General features: G+C 42.5%; 1 protein-coding gene across 7 annotated transcripts in view; it reads right to left on the bottom strand.

Annotated features, from left to right (window-relative positions):
- The window catches only part of PIK3CG (phosphatidylinositol-4,5-bisphosphate 3-kinase catalytic subunit gamma), a 43,602-nt gene extending 24,717 nt beyond the window's left edge, over positions 1 to 18,885 (bottom strand). For 4 of the 7 annotated variants that reach the window (XM_047752225.1, XM_047752231.1, XM_047752230.1 and 1 more), the window contains exons 1-9: positions 18,747 to 18,885; positions 14,468 to 16,474; positions 11,095 to 11,160; positions 10,757 to 10,982; positions 9,145 to 9,248; positions 6,463 to 6,609; positions 3,601 to 3,691; positions 1,868 to 1,998; positions 779 to 890 (exon numbers count right to left, since the gene is read on the bottom strand). In XM_047752225.1, coding sequence (XP_047608181.1) covers positions 779 to 890; positions 1,868 to 1,998; positions 3,601 to 3,691; positions 6,463 to 6,609; positions 9,145 to 9,248; positions 10,757 to 10,982; positions 11,095 to 11,160; positions 14,468 to 16,462 — 2,872 coding nt within the window. In that variant the 5' untranslated portion in view covers positions 16,463 to 16,474; positions 18,747 to 18,885. Of the gene's footprint in view, positions 1 to 778; positions 891 to 1,867; positions 1,999 to 3,600; positions 3,692 to 6,462; positions 6,610 to 9,144; positions 9,249 to 10,756; positions 10,983 to 11,094; positions 11,161 to 14,467; positions 16,475 to 18,347; positions 18,370 to 18,390; positions 18,507 to 18,557; positions 18,691 to 18,746 lie in introns of those variants that run through there. The other 3 variants (XM_047752228.1, XM_047752226.1, XM_047752227.1) reach the window with 3 other exon arrangements.
- Between the last annotated feature and the right edge of the window lie 639 nt (positions 18,886 to 19,524).

Below are 19,524 nucleotides of genomic sequence, written 5' to 3'. Positions count from 1 at the left end.
CCATAGAAATAAATCGTCCTGAATTCCCCTTGGGTCAGTTGCTACCACTCTGGTCATCACCGCCACAACTCCCATCATCTGTTCTCATTTGTATAGCGCTCTTTCGTAAGGATGGTCCATACATTCACTATCTCTTGCTTCCCACAGGGAGTGAGTGGTTGACCCCAGTATGATGCTCTTTTCCAGACTCTTAAATTGGTCCCAGTTTCATAAGAGAAAAATGTCACGGCGTGTAGCCAATACTGACCACTGTGAAAAATGGACAATGAACCAGCAAGGAGGGATAGGTTAGGAAGGCACAGCATTTCAGATTTAAGGATACCCGTGACTTTTTCGGGTTGCTTGTCTGCACCTTCTGACACTCTTGGTCACATTCACCTTCCTAGCTTTCTAGCTGCTCCTGTTGGGCTTGTCCTTCTTAAGCTGTTTCTTGCGTCTTCTTCCCTTACTCACTCCTGGGTCCTCTCTAGGATGATGACAACCTCTCTGTCCCCCTGCACAGCAATGACCTCTAGATATGTGCTCCAACTTTGACCTCCATTTAAGAATTACTCTGCACTGGGAGGGGGGCAGGGGTGGGGAGTCAGGGTTCAATGGGTACAGAATTCCCACTGGGGAAGATGAAAAAATTCTGGAGATGAATGGTGGTGAGGGTTGCACAAAAATGTGACTGTAGTTAAGGCCACTAAAGTATACACTTAAAACTGGTTAAAATGGTAAAGTTTTATGTTATACATCTTTTACAACATTTAGAAAACCTTACAGTAAATAAACTCACCTGTTTCTGAGATCATAATATTGTCATTGTGTCTGTCGCCTATTCCGAGAACAAAGGTTGCCACACAGTAGCCGGCACAGGAATAAACAAATCTCTCCACAGCTGCCTGAAACTAATTAACATGTTATCTGAATATTAGTCGAGTCCTAACTCCAAAGAGCCCAGTGAATCTATTACAAAGGAGCCCCCAAAGGATGCTCTTCTGGGACTCATTTTCAGAGAGCAGGTTAGGGGTACCCGACTTCCTTAATCTTCTATCTATTAAGTGCCAACTTTCTCATTGCACCACTTATATTTTAGGTGAAAATACAATGAATCACAGTAGCAGCAGGAGGCCAACAAGCGTCAAAGGACAACAGTAATTTAATCACAGGGTTCACTGCCTCTCTGCATCAGCTGCCGATGACACAGTGCCCATCATGACTCCTTGGTTGGTGAACATGTTTTGCTTGTGACCACTCAAAGTATGCATGGGTTCACAAATGCACATGTATGACAGACTGATATTAGATGCTACTAATTATATTTCCTCCCCCCAAAGGCTGCTACGCATGCAAATAATAAGTGCCAGTCCTATACAGCAGAACTTTAACCAGCACCCGGACAGCCTAACCACATAGCTTGTGAAGGACCCAGCAGATGTACTTCTGAGGAAGAGGACTGACATTTTCAGCATCCACATAATTCACCATTTAGATCCAGGTGCAGTGGTAAATTATAAATTAATTTTCAGGGTTTGCAATGTTTCCAGGCTGGAAAGAGGTTACCCACGGTAACTAAATTTTTCTGCTGAACCACAAAAATGGATGGTCACAAAAAGTGCCAACAGGTTATTTCCCAGAACCAAACTGTATGCAAAGAGGCTTGATAATCAAAGGAGAGGCAAATATTCAGCGAGTTTTGAGCTGAGTGCTTCTGGTTCTCACAGATCTGCTGTGTCACCAGGGGAAAGCCCTTTAACCTCCATGTGTCAGGAGGAAAGGGCCTTCGTCACCAGCAAGTCGGGACGCAGGGCACTGGCAAGACCCTCTGTTGCTGCATGACGACAACTTGTCAGGAGCCCTCAGAGTGCAGAAAAGAGGAACCCACCTTTTCTTCAATAGGGCATTTTTCTTTGAGCCAGTGACTCAGGACTTCATCTTTAAAGGCACCCGTGTTGCCCACTGTGCTTTGCTGAATTTTGGCGATTGTCGTGGCGTCCTTCACGATCTCGATCATTCCTACGGGAAGAGGCATAGTCTGCTGTGAACTTGGGTCCAGTGCCTGACCCAGAGGAGGAAGGGCTGTGTCTTTGTTGAGTGGAGGGCAGGGGGCTTTCTCAACCAGAGGGCTCTCTTCCAGGGGCGTGCTGTTGGTTTTCGTAGGAAGAAGAGAAGGAAAGGAGGAGGGTATGGAAGTTCTGTGGGACCTGCTTGCTTGCTTCCTTTTTTTTTTTTTTTCATGATTTTTATTTTTTCCATTCTAGTTGATTTATAGTGTTCTGTCAATTTCTTCTGTACAGCAAAGTGACGCAGTCATACATATATATTTTTCCCACATTATCTTCCATCATGTTCCATCACAAGTGACTAGATATAGTTCCCTGTGCTATACAGCAGGATCTCATTGCTTATCCACTCCAAATGCAATAGTTTGCGTCTGTTAACCCCAAACTCCCAGTTCATCCCACTCCCTCGGGTCCTGCTTTCAATATCCCCGAATGAAAGGAGGAAAGGGTTGGTTTTTAATAAGCAAAAGTATTAGTGTGCTGAACACATCTTTCTTCACTTGGCCACCTGTGCCTTTTCCTTTTTTTAAACTACCAGGTCCAATGTAAGTGATTTTATATCCTTCTCAAATTGGAAACTTGAATAAAAATATGTTTGATTGAAATTAAAATGTGAAATTGTAATAGGAAAGAACAAATCTAATTCCATGTTAGATTTGTTTCTTTTACTTTAACCTTTGTGTTCTGTTGCTTTTGCTTTGAGTTAAGAATGCTGCCAATAGCCTGAAACATCCAGGACAGCCCATTTTCAAGGCTCTAACCTTTACAGGTATAAGGCTTTTCCATTTAGATAGAATTAAAAAGTTGCAGAACAGAGAGTAATATTTGTCTTGCTGGAGGTGTACAGAAACATCCTGATCTGACCCATGTGGACAAATGCAAGAGCAAAGGATTCCTAAACCAAGAAGTTTGCAACAACCAACCACTCTCTTCCCTCACCTTGCCTTTAAAAATGCTTTGCTGAAACCCATTTTTTTGGGGGGTGGGGTGGGATGGGGGGAAGTTTCTGGGTTTTTTGAGCTTGAGCCACCTGTCTCCTTGCATGGCCCTGCAGCAAAACATTTCTCTGCTCCACAAACTCTGACTCTTGGTTTGTTCGGCCTCATTGTGTATCAGGCATATAGGCTTATGTTTGGTAACGAAATGTCTGTAAAAGCACCTAAGAGTAGAGTACGTCATAGCCTTGATAATGTGAATTCTTAGATATTAAAATAAGTGACAGATCTTTCCGTCTATTTTTAGATGCTACCTGTGAGAGAGAAGTTTAATGAGCAATGAGACAAGTGAAAGTTTAGAGGTGGAGAAGTTAAGATGAAGGAAGACGTTCTCACTAAGGTCCTTTCAATGTGCAGTTACAAGGAGTCGAATCATGCATTAAAGTGTTTTCGAACTGTCCCTTTTAAACCGAGTCACTTTCACCAGCCTGAGAACATCTTTTTCCTTTTTATAAGGATTATGACTGTAATTTTTCAGATGTTCATTGTCAGCACTGAAGGGATCATGGCCCTTTCAAACGAGTCGAGCGGTACATTCACCTCCCGAGGCCACCACATACCTATTTTGTCACCAGTTGAAATGCAACCATATGGCAGGAGGCACAGATCCAAAGATTCAGTCTCCCAAATGGACTCCATGATTCGTAGAATCTGGGCATGAAAACACAAAAATGTTTCCATTATAAATACATATTTTCCTTCTCCATTAAAAAAAAAAAAACAAAAAAAAAACAAGGAGTTCCCGTCGTGGCGCAGTGGTTAACGAATCCGACTAGGAACCATGAGGTTGCGGGTTCGGTCCCTGCCCTTGCTCAGTGGGTTAACGATCCGGCGTTGCCATGAGCTGTGGTGTAGGTTGCAGACGCGGCTCGGATCCCGTGTTGCTGTGGCTCTGGCGTAGGCCGGTGGCTACAGCTCCGATTCGACCCCTAGCCTGGGAACCTCCATATGCCGCGGGAGCGGCCCAAGAAATGGCAACAACAACAACAACAAAAAAAAAAAAAAAAAGAGAGAGAAAAAAAAACAAGCAATCTTCTCTGATAACCCAAAATATTGAAGTGAACATAAAATACATAAGCAAAAATTGTGCTTGACTTTATCAACCCAGTCCTCCACAGTTTCCCTTTCTTGGGAGACTGTTAATTTTGGTCCCTGAGGGGTGGGGAAGAAGTGTTTGGATTTCTTTGAGGTTAGGTTTTAGCCATGATTCATCCACTATTCAAATGTTCCTAGTTATGTGTATTTTACCGCAATTAAAAAAAGTTCCAGTCTAACATCTTTATACACAGTTTTATCCATAAGGCTCTCTTGGGCTAAAAAACCAAGGCAGCGATAATGATGATGATGACAACACTCGCTGAGTGCTGTTTTACGGTGAGCCCTGCTTAACCCCAAGTGTTGATATGATTATTAGGGTCATTCTGCAGCTGAAGAGACTAAGGTTTAGAGGGCTTAAAAAAACTTGCTTTACCTGCCAAGTAAAGGGCCTCAACGACAAAACATAGTGCTTAAAAGGGCAATGCAAACTTCTCCCTCAAAGTGGGAGGAACAGCAGAGTGGTGGTTTGGGTTTCTGAAGTGCCCAACTTTAAATAATTCAAGATTCTGCAGATTTATTGGGAATTTAATAAACTGTCCCAAAGTTTGAAGGATTTCTTTTTGTGGCCACACCCATGGCATATGGAAGGTCCCAGGCCAGGATGAATCCAAGCCGCAGCTGCGACCTGCATCACAGCTGTGGCAATGCTGGATCCTCAACCCACTGTGCCACAATGGGAACTCCTTTTTCTTTTCCTTTAAAGAAATACTTCTGAGGCAATATGCACACCATTCTTGAAAAGGGAACAAAGGGTATTACTGTTTTCATATCAGAAATAAGTAAAAACAGAAATAGAAATGAAAACATGACCTTTTAAATAGGCTACATTTAAATCAATGTGGTTTGTCTATTTTATTTTTAAAGTTTATTTTATTTTTGGAGTTCCTGCTGTGGTGCCTTGGGTTAAGAATCTGACTGCAGTGGCTTGGGTGGCTGCTTTGGCGTGGGTTTGATCCCTAGCCTGGGAACTTCCAAAAGCTGCAGGTGTGGTCAAAAAGCAAAAAAAATAAAAATGAAAAAAAATTCTTTTCTTTTCTTCTCTTTATTTTTCTTCTTCTTCTTCTTCCTTTTTTTTTTTTTTTTACTTTTTGGGGTCACATTTGCAACATATGGAAATTCCCAGGCTAGGGGATGAATTGGAGCTTTAGCTGCCAGCCTACACCACAGCCACAGCAACATGGGACCTGAACCACATCTGTGACCTACACCAGAGCTCACAGCAAATGCCAGATCCTTAACCCACTGAGCGAGGCCAGGGATCGAACCCACATCCTCATGGATACTAGTTGGGTTTGTTACCACTGAGCCATAATGGAAACTCCTATTTTTATTTTTTATTTACATGTAGTTGATTTACATTACATTAAATCTATTAGTTTCAGGTGTATGTGAAAGAGATTCACATATATATATTTCTTCATACTCCTTTCCCTTATGGTTTATCACAGGATAATGGATATAGTTCCCTGTGTTATACAGTAGCACTTTGTTGTTTATCCACTTTCTATATAGTAGCTTGTATCCACTCATCCCAAACGCCTCATTTATCTCTTTCCCCTTTGGCAACCATAAGTTCGTTTTCTATATCTGTGAGTCTGTTTCTGTTTTATGAGTTCCTTTGTATCATATTTTAGATTCCATGGTTTGCCCATTTTAAATAAATCACATTAAATATTAGAAATTATGTTGCCTCTACAGTATTGAACAACTAAGGTACAGAGACTATTACTTCACAAATGTGCAAAGCTAAAGTTTAGGTTAGAAAACACGAACATGATCAACACTGATACCTTGACCATACACCTTCTGTTCTAGTAATGCATCTACTCTTGTTACTTAATTGCATGACCTCTCCAATCACCTACCTGTTCACCTCTGTCTCCTTCCTATCAGCCCAGTAACTTGCATCTGGGTATGTGGATGTGTATCAAGAGGGATGTGTCTAAGGAGAGCACCTGTGACTGTGTAGCTATGTCTGTGGATATGAATGAAGTGGGTGCCTGGGGGTAAATATGCCCCTGCTCTGTGTCACCATGCTAGGAATGGGGTGTGTAAGTAAGAGGTTAGGTGAGGAAAGTATATCTGACTACTCGGGAATGTCGGCTATGCATCTCCTCGGGAATGGGCAGAAGTGTGAGGCTCACTCGATCTCATATCTACTGGTCCGTGGCCATATTCCTCCAGTGAAAACTCTCTTATGTCATCTTTGATCACTGTTCATGAAACAGAACAGGAGAATGAGAACAGAGTCAGTAGTGGGTATGAAATCTAATACCGAATTCTTTTTTTCAGATAATTGAAAAACATACTTGAGAACAGTGTACCTGTAAAATAAGCATGTCTTGGCGCAGATCGTCACCGTGTTTAAAGATAATTCCAATTGTTTCATTTGATAGAGCCGTAGGGTCGGCACATTTAAACTCAAGCCACAGGGGCTTCTTCTTGGAGGCCATCACTTTACATTTTTCGATCTGTAAGAAAACAGTGACATGTTTCCTACACACAACTGAACACACATTGTGGAGACACATATCCTCTTGTAAAGCATCACTATAAACAACTAGGACAAAGTTCCAGTTGGAAAATGATTTTCAGTGGTTTGGATACTAATGCAGAAGGCATTTTCACCAAATCTGAAAATGCTAGTGACAGCGATTCACAACACTTAAAGCGGTGGTTCAGGGTGTGTTCCTAAGAACCCTAAGCGCCTCTGGAGGTGCCTAGGAGGTGTGGCATATTCTCCTCACTCCCACAGGACTCTTGTACCTCTATGTCCCTCTGACACAGAGTAACTTTGCTGTTACTTGTTTATATATTTGGTCTCCCCCTGAGATTTAATTTGGAAAGAAAAAAAAAAAAAGAGTTCTTTTGCTACCATAGTGTCTAAAAGCTGTTATCGCAGAATCAGAGGGATTTTAATTCTAGGCCAAACCTAACAAGATGAAACAGCAATAAATGGAAATCTAGCCCTCAGGTACAATGCCTATCTGCCTCTCCCCCCAAAAAAACCACACATATAAATAAGGTGTGGGGGAATGTAGCTTAGCAGCCACTCATTTCAAAGTAAAATTGGGGTTAATGGATGCAAACTATTGCTGTTCGAATGGACTAACAATGAGATCCTGCTGTGTAGCACTGAGAACTCTGTCTAGATACTTACAACACAGCGCGACAATGGGAGAAAAAGTTATGTATACATGTATGTGTAACTGGGTCTCCATGCTGTACAGTGGGGGGAAAAAAGTGTGTTGGGGGAAATAACAATAAAAAATAAATTTAAAAAAATTTTAAAAAATAAAAAAATTTCAGAGCTTTAGCCAAAAGTAAATTTACCATGGATCAAAAATATTATGTGGTCTTTAAAAAAAGCAAACACAATTTGGAGCTGTATTAATATATCATTATTCCTATCAATCTCTGACTTCATAAGGACCGTGGATAGTGTGTGTTTTTGGTACAGGGCCAGCTTACTGCTAACTGCATATAAAATGAAACGTATCAAAGATGTAATGTAGGAATTAAAACTATAAAACTTGTAGGAAAAAGTACTTGTCACATTGAATTAGGAAGTGTTTCTCAATTTTGGCACTACTAAAATGTTGGGCCAGATAATCTTTTGTTGGGGGCGGGGGGGGGGGGAATGCCCTGTGCACATAGAATGTTTAGCAGCATCCGTCTTCTCTACCTGCTGGATGCTAACAGCATTTCTCCCAGTTGTAGCAATCCAAAACATCTCCAGACATTACCAAACGTCTCTTGGTGCAGGAGGTGGGGGTTCATCCCTGGCCGAGAATGACTGGATGAAGCAAATATATCTTAGGACATGAAATGCATGAACCGTAAAAGAAAAAGTGATACACCGGGCTTAATCAACACACTTTTTGCTCTTTGAAACACACCACTAAGAATATGAAAAGGTAAGCCACAGACTGGGAGAAAATATTTGTAAAATATATACCAGATAAAGGATTTGTATCCAGATTATATAAATGACTCATAAATAAGAATATGATGGTACCCCGATTAAAAATGAATGGAAGGTGTGAACAGAAACTTTGCAAAAGAAGATGGAAAATAAGCACATGAAAATATGCTCAACATCATTAGGGAGATGCAAATAAAAACAACAGTGAACCACCACTTCATGTCCATTTGAATGGCAAAAATTAACAAGATTGATGAAAAGAAGTGTTGCTAGGATGTGGAGCAATTAGAGCTCTCATACATTGTAGTGGAAATATAAAATGGCACAGATGCCATTATAAAGTGGAAAAAACATTTGGCAGTACCTCATAAATATACACTTTGCATCTGACCCAACTATCTCACTGTTAAATATTTACTCAAAAGGTGAATGGAAAACAAATTTTGATATAATCCTACAAGGGAATACTACTCAGTCATAAAAAAGGAACCAATGACTGAGATACACAGCAACCTGGGGGGAACTTAAAAGCATTATGCTAAATAAAAGAATCCAGATACAAAACTACATACTGGATGATTCTACATCATGACATTCTAGAAAGGGAAAAATTACATGATAGAAGGCAGGTCTGTCATCTGGGATGGAAGATGCAAGGAGAAAAGGACTACAAGAGGATAGGACTACAAGAGGATAGGAAATAACTACAAGAGGATAGGACTACAAGAGGATAGGAAATAACTTTTTCTATAACATTGCTATGGAAATTGGCTATATCTTGACTGTGGTGATTATATGGTTGCATACATTTGTCAAAACTCTCTGAACGGTACACTTAAAATGGATACATTTTATCATCTGCAAATGGTTCCTTAAGAAAGTTGATTTAAAATAAAATGGATGGGAGATTGCCTGGTGGTGAGGTTTTTAGTAACCAGTGGTTAGAGAAGGGCTTGTCAGAAGCTCATCCAGGAACTTTCCGGCGTCCCTGTTTCTCTATAAACATAAGCTTTTATCCACTAAGCATAGCAGACATTGTTAAGACATAGAGACCACGTGGCGACATCAAGGTGATACCTACCACCAGTGCCCCGGCTTTCAGTCCAGGATCATAGGGAACTCTAAAGCTTTGGGGGAGATTCAAATTCTGTAGGTTTTCAAGCTTTTGCTTAAGTTGGGAAATAACTGTAATGGTCAAAAGCACACAAGAGTTATGTGACAATAGCATCAATCATATTTCCTGAGACCACATGTATTCACAACATTCTATACATTTGATCTGGTGAGGAGTAGGTTTCTGTCTTTGAGGAACTAACCATTCAGGGTGGCAAGATAAGTCAGGCTTCCTGGGGGCAATACAGCCATGTAGGCACACTACAGCAGAAATAGCTGAGTATATATCAGATACCGAGACAGGCAGAGAGGGAGGTTTTACGGGTAATGCTAAGAATTACTGTTTTCTTTCCAACATGTGAAACTTTAAACTGCCATCTGATTAGAGGAACAGACGTCTAAAGACCATATTAAATGGAATTCGGTTAGGGTTTGGTAAACTCTTTTCAAAAGAGGAAGTGAGGTGGTGGGGAGACCATATGACAGCCTCAAAATACTAAAGGCAAAATACATAAATTAAAAGTTACTGCTTGGATAACAGACAGACCAGAGGCTGGTACAAATATTTCCCTTTCTTTCTTACAATAAAAATAAAAGTAAGATGATTATTACTATTATTATTTCAGGAGAGAGAATTATTAGTGTATTGGAAAAGGGTCAAAGGGGAAAATGGAAAATCAAAATTTGCAGAAGTTTAAAGTACTGGCTGAGCATGTTAGTGAGTATCCATTATGAGCCCTACAAACATGAATAAGAGATATTTCCTAGCTTCATACCATTGAACAGACCAGAAATATGTGTTCATGACTGTAATTTACTTATTTTTGGCCCCGGTGCGCAATGGCTTTTTGTGGGATCTCAGTTCCCAGACCAGGGATTGAACCTGGGCAGCAGCTGAAAAAGCGCCAAGTCCCAACCACTAGATCACCAGGGAACTCCAATGACTGTAATTTAATATAATATCAACCCAGACCTCTGGGAATACAGATAAAGAGTGATTAACTTTCCTAGGGGAGGGGCCAAGGGATAGGATTTCTAAGGGATAAGAAGACAACGCTGGAACAGAGAGGAGGTGATATATTTTTTATAGGAAGTACATATATATATGTATAGCTATATATGATGTATATGTATATACATACGAAGTTTGTAAAATAACTTCTCAATAATTCATTACTTTAAAAGACTCATGATTTGAAAATTACATGCATATATTGAAAGATGGGGAGAAAATGGTAAATATTTGGATATAACTAATCTTTTCGTGTGTGTGCACAGTTGCTCTTAAAAATACATCTTACGTCTGCATAATGGTGTTTTAATATTTCAAAGAGTGTAACAGTCGTTATCATAAATTCACCGTTAGAATATATGCGTAGTTTTTAAAAATATTAACTTGTAAAGGGAGAACTTTAAATTTGCCTATTACTCCGTAAAGACAGGAGATTAAAAAAATGTGTTCTTGGCTAGCTTTAGGAAGGTGCGACTTGCCTTGCAGAAGAAAGAAGAGTCACAGGGACGATGGCATTTGGAGATGAAGGTATCCGGAAAGAGAAACAAGAAAATAGAGGCCACCGTACCTTGGGAACTGACGTCATACTTTTCAGCAGAGAGCGATTTAATGTCAATGGTGACTTTTTGTAACATGTCAATTACTTGGACTTGCTGGGTGAAGTCGTGCAGCATGGCTGTGCCACAGCCCCTCAGGTAGGCTTCCAGGATCACTGCGAACCTCTGCTGATAGTGCCTAGACTGGGCAATCTCACTTCTCAAGAACCAAAACAAGAAGTGACCAATTCTCTTGTTCTGAGGGTGGAAGCAAGAAGGTTGAAATCATTATGACTAATGCTCGAGATCTATCAGCCACTTCTCGATAACTTTTAAAATGTCACGCTCTCATCAAAATGGAGGTACTTACTCTTAAACCACGCTTCAGCAGAAATCTGGCTAGGGCACTGTCATGGTATGGTTCAAATTTCACAGCCTAAAGGAAAAACACATTGGCATTTGTAGGAGTGCATGTTCCGTCAGTTAATCAGGAAACAAGAAACGGAGAAAAACTGGTGCTCTACCTTAGTGGATTTGTATGGGTAGAGTGACAAGAATCTGACTAGCAACTTAAGTTCAGTCCTTTCTTTTCAAGGACACTTTGGGCCAGAGTGACCCACTTGCTTAAGGACTAGGGTTAGAAGTTAGAAATGTGCTTCAAATAACTTCTGAGATGAAGAGGTGAGGGCTTTTGTTCTCCTGAAGGGCTGATTAATTGGAAGGATGGCAGGGAAAGATGGAGATGGCTAAGACAAATCTATAAAAGCGGCAGGGCCGAAAGGTTGTTGGAAATGAAATAGTCAGGATATGGTACATGTAGGGAGAAAAATACATTTGGTAGATGTGATACCAAAAAGCCCCCAGGCCCCCTCCCAAAATACATTTGGATCCTAAAAATCCTATAGCTTCTTTTCTGCTCAAGACGTGTATTTGGCAAGTCACAGGTTCTTACTGCAACAGAGCCATCATACTCCCTGCCACGATGCCGTGGGTACGGGGCTTTTAAAGGTCTGAAAATCCCTTGTTTTATCTGATTCCTCAAGCTCAGTAGTTTTCACATCACTTGGGTAATACAGAGGTATTCATGTAGGTGATAGCTCTGTGACTAAAGAAGAAAAAAAAAAAACAATAAAAAGTAAAGTAGAGGCCGGATGGCTGCCCTGAGCTCCTCTCCCTCCCCCTGTCCGCCCTCAGCTGCTGTAGTCTGGCCAATTAAAAAATAAAAATAAAAAATAATTAAATTCTGGTGGGCACATGGATATTTGTTACATCATTTTTTCATACTTTCCTGCAAGTCTGCACTCATTCATAATTTTTTGGGCCACTCCCAGGGCAGGTGGAAGTTCCCAGGCCAGGGATCGAATCCAAGCCACAGCAATGACAGTCGTTAGATCCTTAAGCTGCTGAGCCACATGGCAAGTCCTCATTCATACCTTTTTTTTTTTCATTTATGATGATTTTTATTTTTTCCGTTATAGCTGGTTTACAAAGGGCAAAAGACCTAAATAGATATTTCTCCAAAGAAGATATACAGATGGCCAACAAGCACATGAAAAAAAATGCTCACTCATACTTTTAAAAGCGGCCAGAATAACACACACTGTTTGATTATTAGAAATGTATATGTAGAGTTATAGGTAGAGGTCATGTAAAAGCATAAAGAGGTTTAAAATTAGACATCTGCAAAGTATTTCTTTATAAATAGACATGCTCTATCCTTTTTTTTTTTTTTCTTTCCCTAAGGAACAGGAGAAATTTCATCCCACTTTATGTTTTAGGGCCTGGGGGCTTTTTGGTATGATTTCCAATTCTTACTCAGGTTTTCCAGTATGGAAATGATCAGATCAATACCGACGTGGTGATTTTTCATTTATCCTCATGCTTTCAAAAATGAAGGTGTGCTCAGATAGGTGCCATCGTAGCCGCAGTTAACATCTTAATTCTGAGAATGTGGTTACTGGGCTACCAGTACTCACTTCAGAAATGTTGTTAAGTTTCTAACCCAAACGTGAGTCTTTCTGACCTGCTTTGTGTTTCACTTCTGTAAAGACAAGGCAGATCTCGAAGAGGATACCATTTTGATCAGGAATGAATGAGTCATTTAGTCGTATCTGAAAATGTCTCAAATAGTTTTACAAATGACTACTCTTCTTCACATTTAGGACCACAAATTCGATGTTAATAATACTCACTGACCTCTCGTTTAAACGTTTCCAAGAAGGACACTATTTATTTTCCAAGTCTGCCAAGTTTACTTGTGAAAATGACAGTATAAAATAATTCATGGTGTCACTGGGACTTGGAGCAGACCTCATGTGATTTTGTTTTATGTTCTTTGTGTTATGGAGAGCTAGAAAACGGAGGATGCTTTAATTCTTCTAAAGTTTGCAGTCGTGTTTATGCCAGCCTCTGACCTCACAGGCAGAGAAAAACACTGGCTCTCTCTGACAGATGAAGGCAAAGGCCAAGTGACATGTTTCAAGTTTCTGCTAAGGGAAAGGGGAAGATTCAGTGTTAAAGTGGAGAGTATCCAAACTTTGCAGCAGGAAACGCCAGAAACTTCCCATAAATATAATGATTAGACACTTTGGTGTCCAACATTTAGCTTGGCTCATCCTAACCATCTCAGGTCAAACACTACCAACTCAATTGGAACTGTCCTTGGCTTCCTGAGTCTAAATCGAGTGTCCCCAGGACCCTTGCCTATTTTCTCAGGATACTCTCTAGCTTTTCCCCTGAAGCCTTTGTCACAATTTGTTGTTAAATATCTGCTTGTACGCATCCTTGTGTAAGGTCAGCTTTTATGTGCCCCAAGCTAGGCCAGAGACCAGCTCTGTTTCCATCACTGCTCTATATCCAGCAGCCAGAAACAGGGAAGGCACTCAGACCCTGTTGCTGAATTAATGACTGAACACATCTGCAGTCTAGCATAGCATTTCTCTTCCAGTTTCTCTCCTTTTTCTTCCTTGTCAAGCAGCACAATATAATCTGAGAATGACTCTAGTGAACTGTTCTTCCATTCTTCAACTTCCTAAGACAACCTTAGGTGACTGACTTAGTCTCTATGGATCCCAGGGACAGTCATATGAAGAGGAATGGAAACACAGTACCAGACCTTTCAAGAGGGGCTTTCAAGGTCCCATCCAGATATGAGACGTGATTCTATGAATTGTGATAAACACCATCAGAGAGTATGACCTTTTCTCTCTAGAACACGCTATCCCGACACTGCAGGGTTGATGGGGAATATTGGGAAGCAGGGAAAAGGGCAGGGCCTGGAGTCTGACCTCCTGAGTTTGAATTCGTCTTTCAAAGTATGTGACCTTGGGCATATTACTCAGCCTCTCCCGACGTCATTTCCTTACATATAAAATGAAAACATTACCTTGACCTCCATCATAACTGTTGGGAGGATTAAAGGTACAAAGACATGAGAAGCATGCCAATCACTTGGGGCTCTGGCACAAGGGAGCATTCGGTAAGCGGCATCTATTAATGAGAACCAAGTATTCTCACGGGGCTGGTTCTACTAAAAAGCAGAAATATGAATGTCATCAGAATGCTTGTCAGCAAGCCCTCAAGGACATTAAAAGAGTGAACGCAACAGTTTACTACTTTTCGAGGTGGCTTCCTCAGATCTACTTTGACTGATCACGACTCTTGGGACAAAGGGCATTTGAAGACAGCTGAATGGGCTGCCTGTGCACATGCAAATAAATTCCTCCAGCCAGTGCAGCCCCTACCTGGACCAGCTGGAGCAGGTAATGGAGCACGTCATCATCCTCCAAGCTCTCCAGTTTCTGGACTGCAATGGCTCTCACGTTTTCATCCGAGAAGTTGCAGTCCAGGAGCTGCATGGTTAACCCCACATCCAAAGCACTCTGATCCCAGACCTCCCTTTTGGCTAATAATTGGTATGTTTTGGCCACAATTTCTTGCTGTCCCCATTTCACTGAGCTAAAGAGCTTAGGATACGCTTTGGGATCCTTCAGGCTTTCATATCTGAAATGCCAGAGCAGTTCTTTGTCTTCAGCTGTGAGTGGGTTAAGCGGATCCGTGGCTATGATTGCCTCCAGTTGCTTCCGAAGCTGATTGGGCATTTCTGCCCGAACCCGGTCCCCTTCCGGGTCAGGGGTAGGCCGATGCTTAGGCAAGGCTATGGGGTGGCAGTAATTGTCCAGAAGAATGGAGATGGACATTGAGTTCTCCTTGTCCGGGTTGGTTGCTGACGTGAGCTTGTCGGCATTGAAGCTCCCTTGGTCTTCCCCCTTCCCGGATAACTGCCACATGTGGAGCACGTACTCGCCATGGCGCAGGAGGAAGCGGTGGTCTATCAGCAACAGGTTGACATAGTACAGAAGCTGAGCTTTGCCTTTGGACTCGGGACTGGGCATCTCTGCAGAGGTCTTGCCAGACAGTGCTGGAGCTTTGCCGCAGTAGATCTGGAGGTTCAGCAGAGCCCCTTTGGGTAAGTCTTTGATTTTAATACTGAACTCAAGCCACACATTCCAGAGTACCTCCTCCGTGAAGGGTTTGGGGCTGGTTCTCCTTTGGCAAAGGACTTGCTGCCCATACTGGATGTTTGCCTCCACAAACACTGTGAGGTCAGCGGTCCGGGGCAGGACAGGGATATCAATGCCTCTGATTTTGACCCTGAACTTGCGGTCACAGTCCCACAGGGACACGGTGAACACACTTTCATGGTCCTTGCCATGGATGGTCAGCTGCTCGTGGTAGCCAGTGACTCCCGTGCAGTCATCCACCAGCGGCCACTCTTCCTTCCTCACCTCGTCCAGGGCTGGGTCTGGAGGAGTGTCCAGCACAAGGTGAATCTCCTCCCCGTTCTTGAGGCACTGCCTCACCCACTGGAAATTTTTGATGGGTGTCTCACCCACCAGGTACTCATCCCGGCCGCAGACGCGCAGCACAAAGTCCCGTTCGTTCTGGCTTTCGGGGATATCCATCAGAGATTTCTTCTTGGCCATCTTGGTAAAGAAGCTCTGGAGGATGGTGCCTGGGGTGTCATCGGCCGAGACCTTGATGGTCTGGCTGGTGGTGCTGCGGTGAATGACGATGAAGACGCAGTTGTTAGTGATCTTCTTCAGCAGGTACTCAGGGAGGGGCTTGGATGTCACCCAGGGGTGCATGGCGTAAAGCTTGGGGTCGCGGCCGGCCACCTCGGCCATGCGCGGGGTGACCAGGCGGCGCCGCGTGAACTCCAGCTCATCGTCATGCACGTTGCTGACGTCGGTGACATCGTAGCCGATGAGGGCGTTGAGCTGGCGCTGGAAGGCCAATGTCTCCTCCGAGGGCGCGTGCCGCTGCACCACGTGGATCTGCCCCGGGCTGCGGTGCAACACCTTCCAGTAGCGCAGGCAGTCCAGGGTCTGCACCACCTGGTACTTGTCATAGATCTCGTACCACTGCCCTTTCTTCTGGTAGAGCAGGAGGAAGTGGTCGGGGCCGAGGCGGTGGTAGAAGTCCGCAGACACGCTCGTCTCCAGCGCGCGCAGCCACACCTGGGCCTTCATCTGCTCCACGTTGCCGTGGCCGGCCACGTGCAGCAGTGCCGTTTCGGGGGTCTTGGTGTTGCGCTGGCTGGTGGGCAGGACAAACTCGATGGGGATGAGCTCCATGGAGGACAGGCTGGCCGCCGTGCTGCGCGGCTTCATCCTCCGACGCCTGCGGCGGTTGTCCTCTCTCAGCACCACGGGCTGTTCATAGTTCTCCAGCTCCATGCCCTATGCGACCTGGGGGGTAGAGAAACAGGGGGCTCCGTCACAGGGATGGCACTTGTCCTTGACATTTTCCCATGAGCTGGCGGCAGGACACAGTGTGGAAGAATGACAAGGACATGAGTTCGAGGATACAGGGGCTTTGGAATCCTGGAGCTGCCACTTAGAATCTGGGGGGCTGGGGGAGGGGGGCGAGCTATTGAAATAATCTTTGAGCCTGTGTTGCCCATCTGTCAAATGGGGCTAACAGTACCTCAGAGGGCGGAGGTGAGGGTTAAATAAGGTAATGTACTTGTTGAGTGTGGGCAATGGGTACAGGGGATTCGTTATTCATTCTACTTTCTTTATGTTTGAAAGTCTAATTTTTAAAAAAGAGAGCAAAGTGAAGCCCTGATCTAGCGTAGTGTCTGACGTCCTACAATGGCTGTCCGTGGTAGTGGTTGTTAGGCACATTGAAAAGCATGGATGAGTCAAGTAATCCAGGTAAAGGACCAAGTCCTCCTTTACAAGATGCACTCTCCTTTGAAAACAGGCTTTTGACTGATTTCCTCTTTGTTCAGCCTCATACTTCTCCGGGGAACCCAGACACCTTATCCAACCTGTCTCACAGGCCCTTTTCAAACTGGACCACCTGGTCCACTTCCTGTCTTTTTCTTCCTAGTTAGGAAAGGTAGTCTTTTCATTGATAAAACCCAAAGAGATCAGAATTAGTGAAGCTGCACTTAGGAACATTTGCAGATATCTAAAATGGTGAATCATATAATTTGTAAGTGTCGTGGCTGTCATTGCTCCCTTAGAATGGTTTCTTAGGGGGGGTCCCCAGGACAGTACTCTCCAAATATGAACATTCAGATAATTTTAACTTTGTACTAGTTCATTGCATCTGCCTCTTGAGAAGCCGCAGGATGGAAGGAAGGACCTGCTGTTTGACCCCAATTGATTATTTAACTTCTTTTTTTTTTTTCACTATAGAACAAGAATTCACCAATTTATTCTCAACAATTTATTTACTCTTTCTACAAATATTTAATAAGAACCTACCTTTGCAAAACATGTACATGTAAATGTGTTACTGCAGTAATAAACTCTTCAAAAATGATCGAAATGCTAAACATATTATTTTTGTTATTAATTTTTTTAAGTTATTTCCCCAATACGATTTTTTTCCTACTGTACAGCATGGTGACCCAGTTACACACACATGTACGCATTCTATTTTCGCACATTATCAGCCTCCATCATAAGTGACTAGACAGAGTTTCCAGTGCTACAGCAGGATCTCATTGCTGATCCATTCCAAAGGCAATAGTTTGTATCTGTTAACCCCAAGCTCCTCAACCAGCCCACTCCCTCCCCCTTGGCAAAATTGAAATATGAGTATGGTATTTTTACTTTAATATTTAGTATCCTTTAATATTTTGTAAGATATTCTAAGTAAGAATCAACTATTGAAACAAAAATTAATGTTTCAGAAAATATTATACTTCTTAAAGGACCAGTGTTAGTGAAAATCACAACTACTTATTTCCTTAAGAAATAGTGGAGCATTTGATATACAGCAAAAAGAAGAGTTGAATAAAATATAAGAAAGACAGGTTTCATTAGATGCAAACTTCTGTTCAAATCTTGGCTTAAACTTACTTTTAAGAACTTCTCTCACTTAAAAAATTCTAAAGTTACACCTAGTAAATACATGAAATCAACTGTCCCAAAGAACTGTCCCTTGCCCCTTAAAACCTTCACTATTTGGTCTTTTGCCGCATTGTAGAACAAAGAAGGGAACTGTAAGATCTGTTAATGTTGGCACTACCTTAAAATGGGTCTAAATTTATGCAACATGCAAATGCTCAGCAATCACTTCTGCCTCGGTAATATCAAACAGTCTTACCAGATATGAGATGCAGATGAAAACAGGCTGGCTAAATACTCACTGCTTTCCTTCATGGTTGAGGCTATGAAGCTTTCTCTTTTTACGAGACGATGTTAGAAGTACCACATTCACGAAGCACGTACTTGTAAGAACCTGAAGGCTGGCTGGCACTAGGCCCCCACACCCTCCCTCTTCCTCCCAAACAAAAACAAAACAGGACCGATGCACCTGCAAAGCTATCGCCGGAACCCCGTGGACATGCACACACACAGGTTGGATGAGACAATGAAACAGAGACATTCAGTGGCAGTATCATCAGAAGAACAACAGGTCCAGATAAAAATATTCTAGCTCAGAAGGAAGTGTCACTATTCCGAGTCAGACCCAACAAAGGGCAAAAATAGAAGCAAGTAATACCTGATAAAGCAGCAGAGGTGATGATGCTGAAGGATCATTTGTTTAATTTCTGAAAACAAAACAAATTCAGAGCTACCCAGTAGGCTTCTAAACTCTTCCGCTTTTCTGGGTCTCCCTGCATATCCAGATGCAGAGGAAGTGTTGCAGTTACCAGGAAGGAAGTTTTAACCAAGTTGATTATACGTGCGATTGCTCATTTTAAAAGTGTCAGAAATGCATTTCCTGTTAAGGCGCACACACAGAGAGAAGCACGAACGGGAGCACTGTTGACTTTGTCTACTTTTTACTCCTCGGACCCATTTCTTTAAAAGTGGCGAGAGAGTGGAAATGAATTGCAATGACCTAGATCCAAACGAAAAATAATTCGGGAGGTATAAACACACGAACTATTTTTCTATCTAGTTCTCGGGGAGAAGAAAAGGCCTCAGAGCCACGATATTAGAGAAACAGCCTGGTGGGAAGAGTTTAAAGAGCCAAATTAAACCTGCAAAGCCCATTCAAGTAATTTTCCCTCATGGGAATGCAAATGACCCCTTGGCCGTACCCTGTAGCTGAGGGCTGGGGGAAGAGAAACTTGTTGATGTAGGGGACTGAGTTATCAAGGGAACATTTTCAAAGACGAGATCTGGAAGTTCACTTCCTTAGCTGGGTGAGACAGTTCTCTATTTTTTTGCACAGCATTCAGGCTCCAAAATATCACTGGCTCAGACTGAAAGTACTCGTGTGTGTGTGTATGTGTGTGTGTGTGTGTGTGTGTGTGTGTAGTGGAGACTTACTG

The sequence above is a fragment of the Phacochoerus africanus genome, chromosome 11 (assembly GCF_016906955.1).
Source record: "Phacochoerus africanus isolate WHEZ1 chromosome 11, ROS_Pafr_v1, whole genome shotgun sequence".
Lineage (NCBI taxonomy): Eukaryota > Metazoa > Chordata > Mammalia > Artiodactyla > Suidae > Phacochoerus > Phacochoerus africanus.
This window is presented reverse-complemented; position numbering and strand designations above follow the sequence as displayed.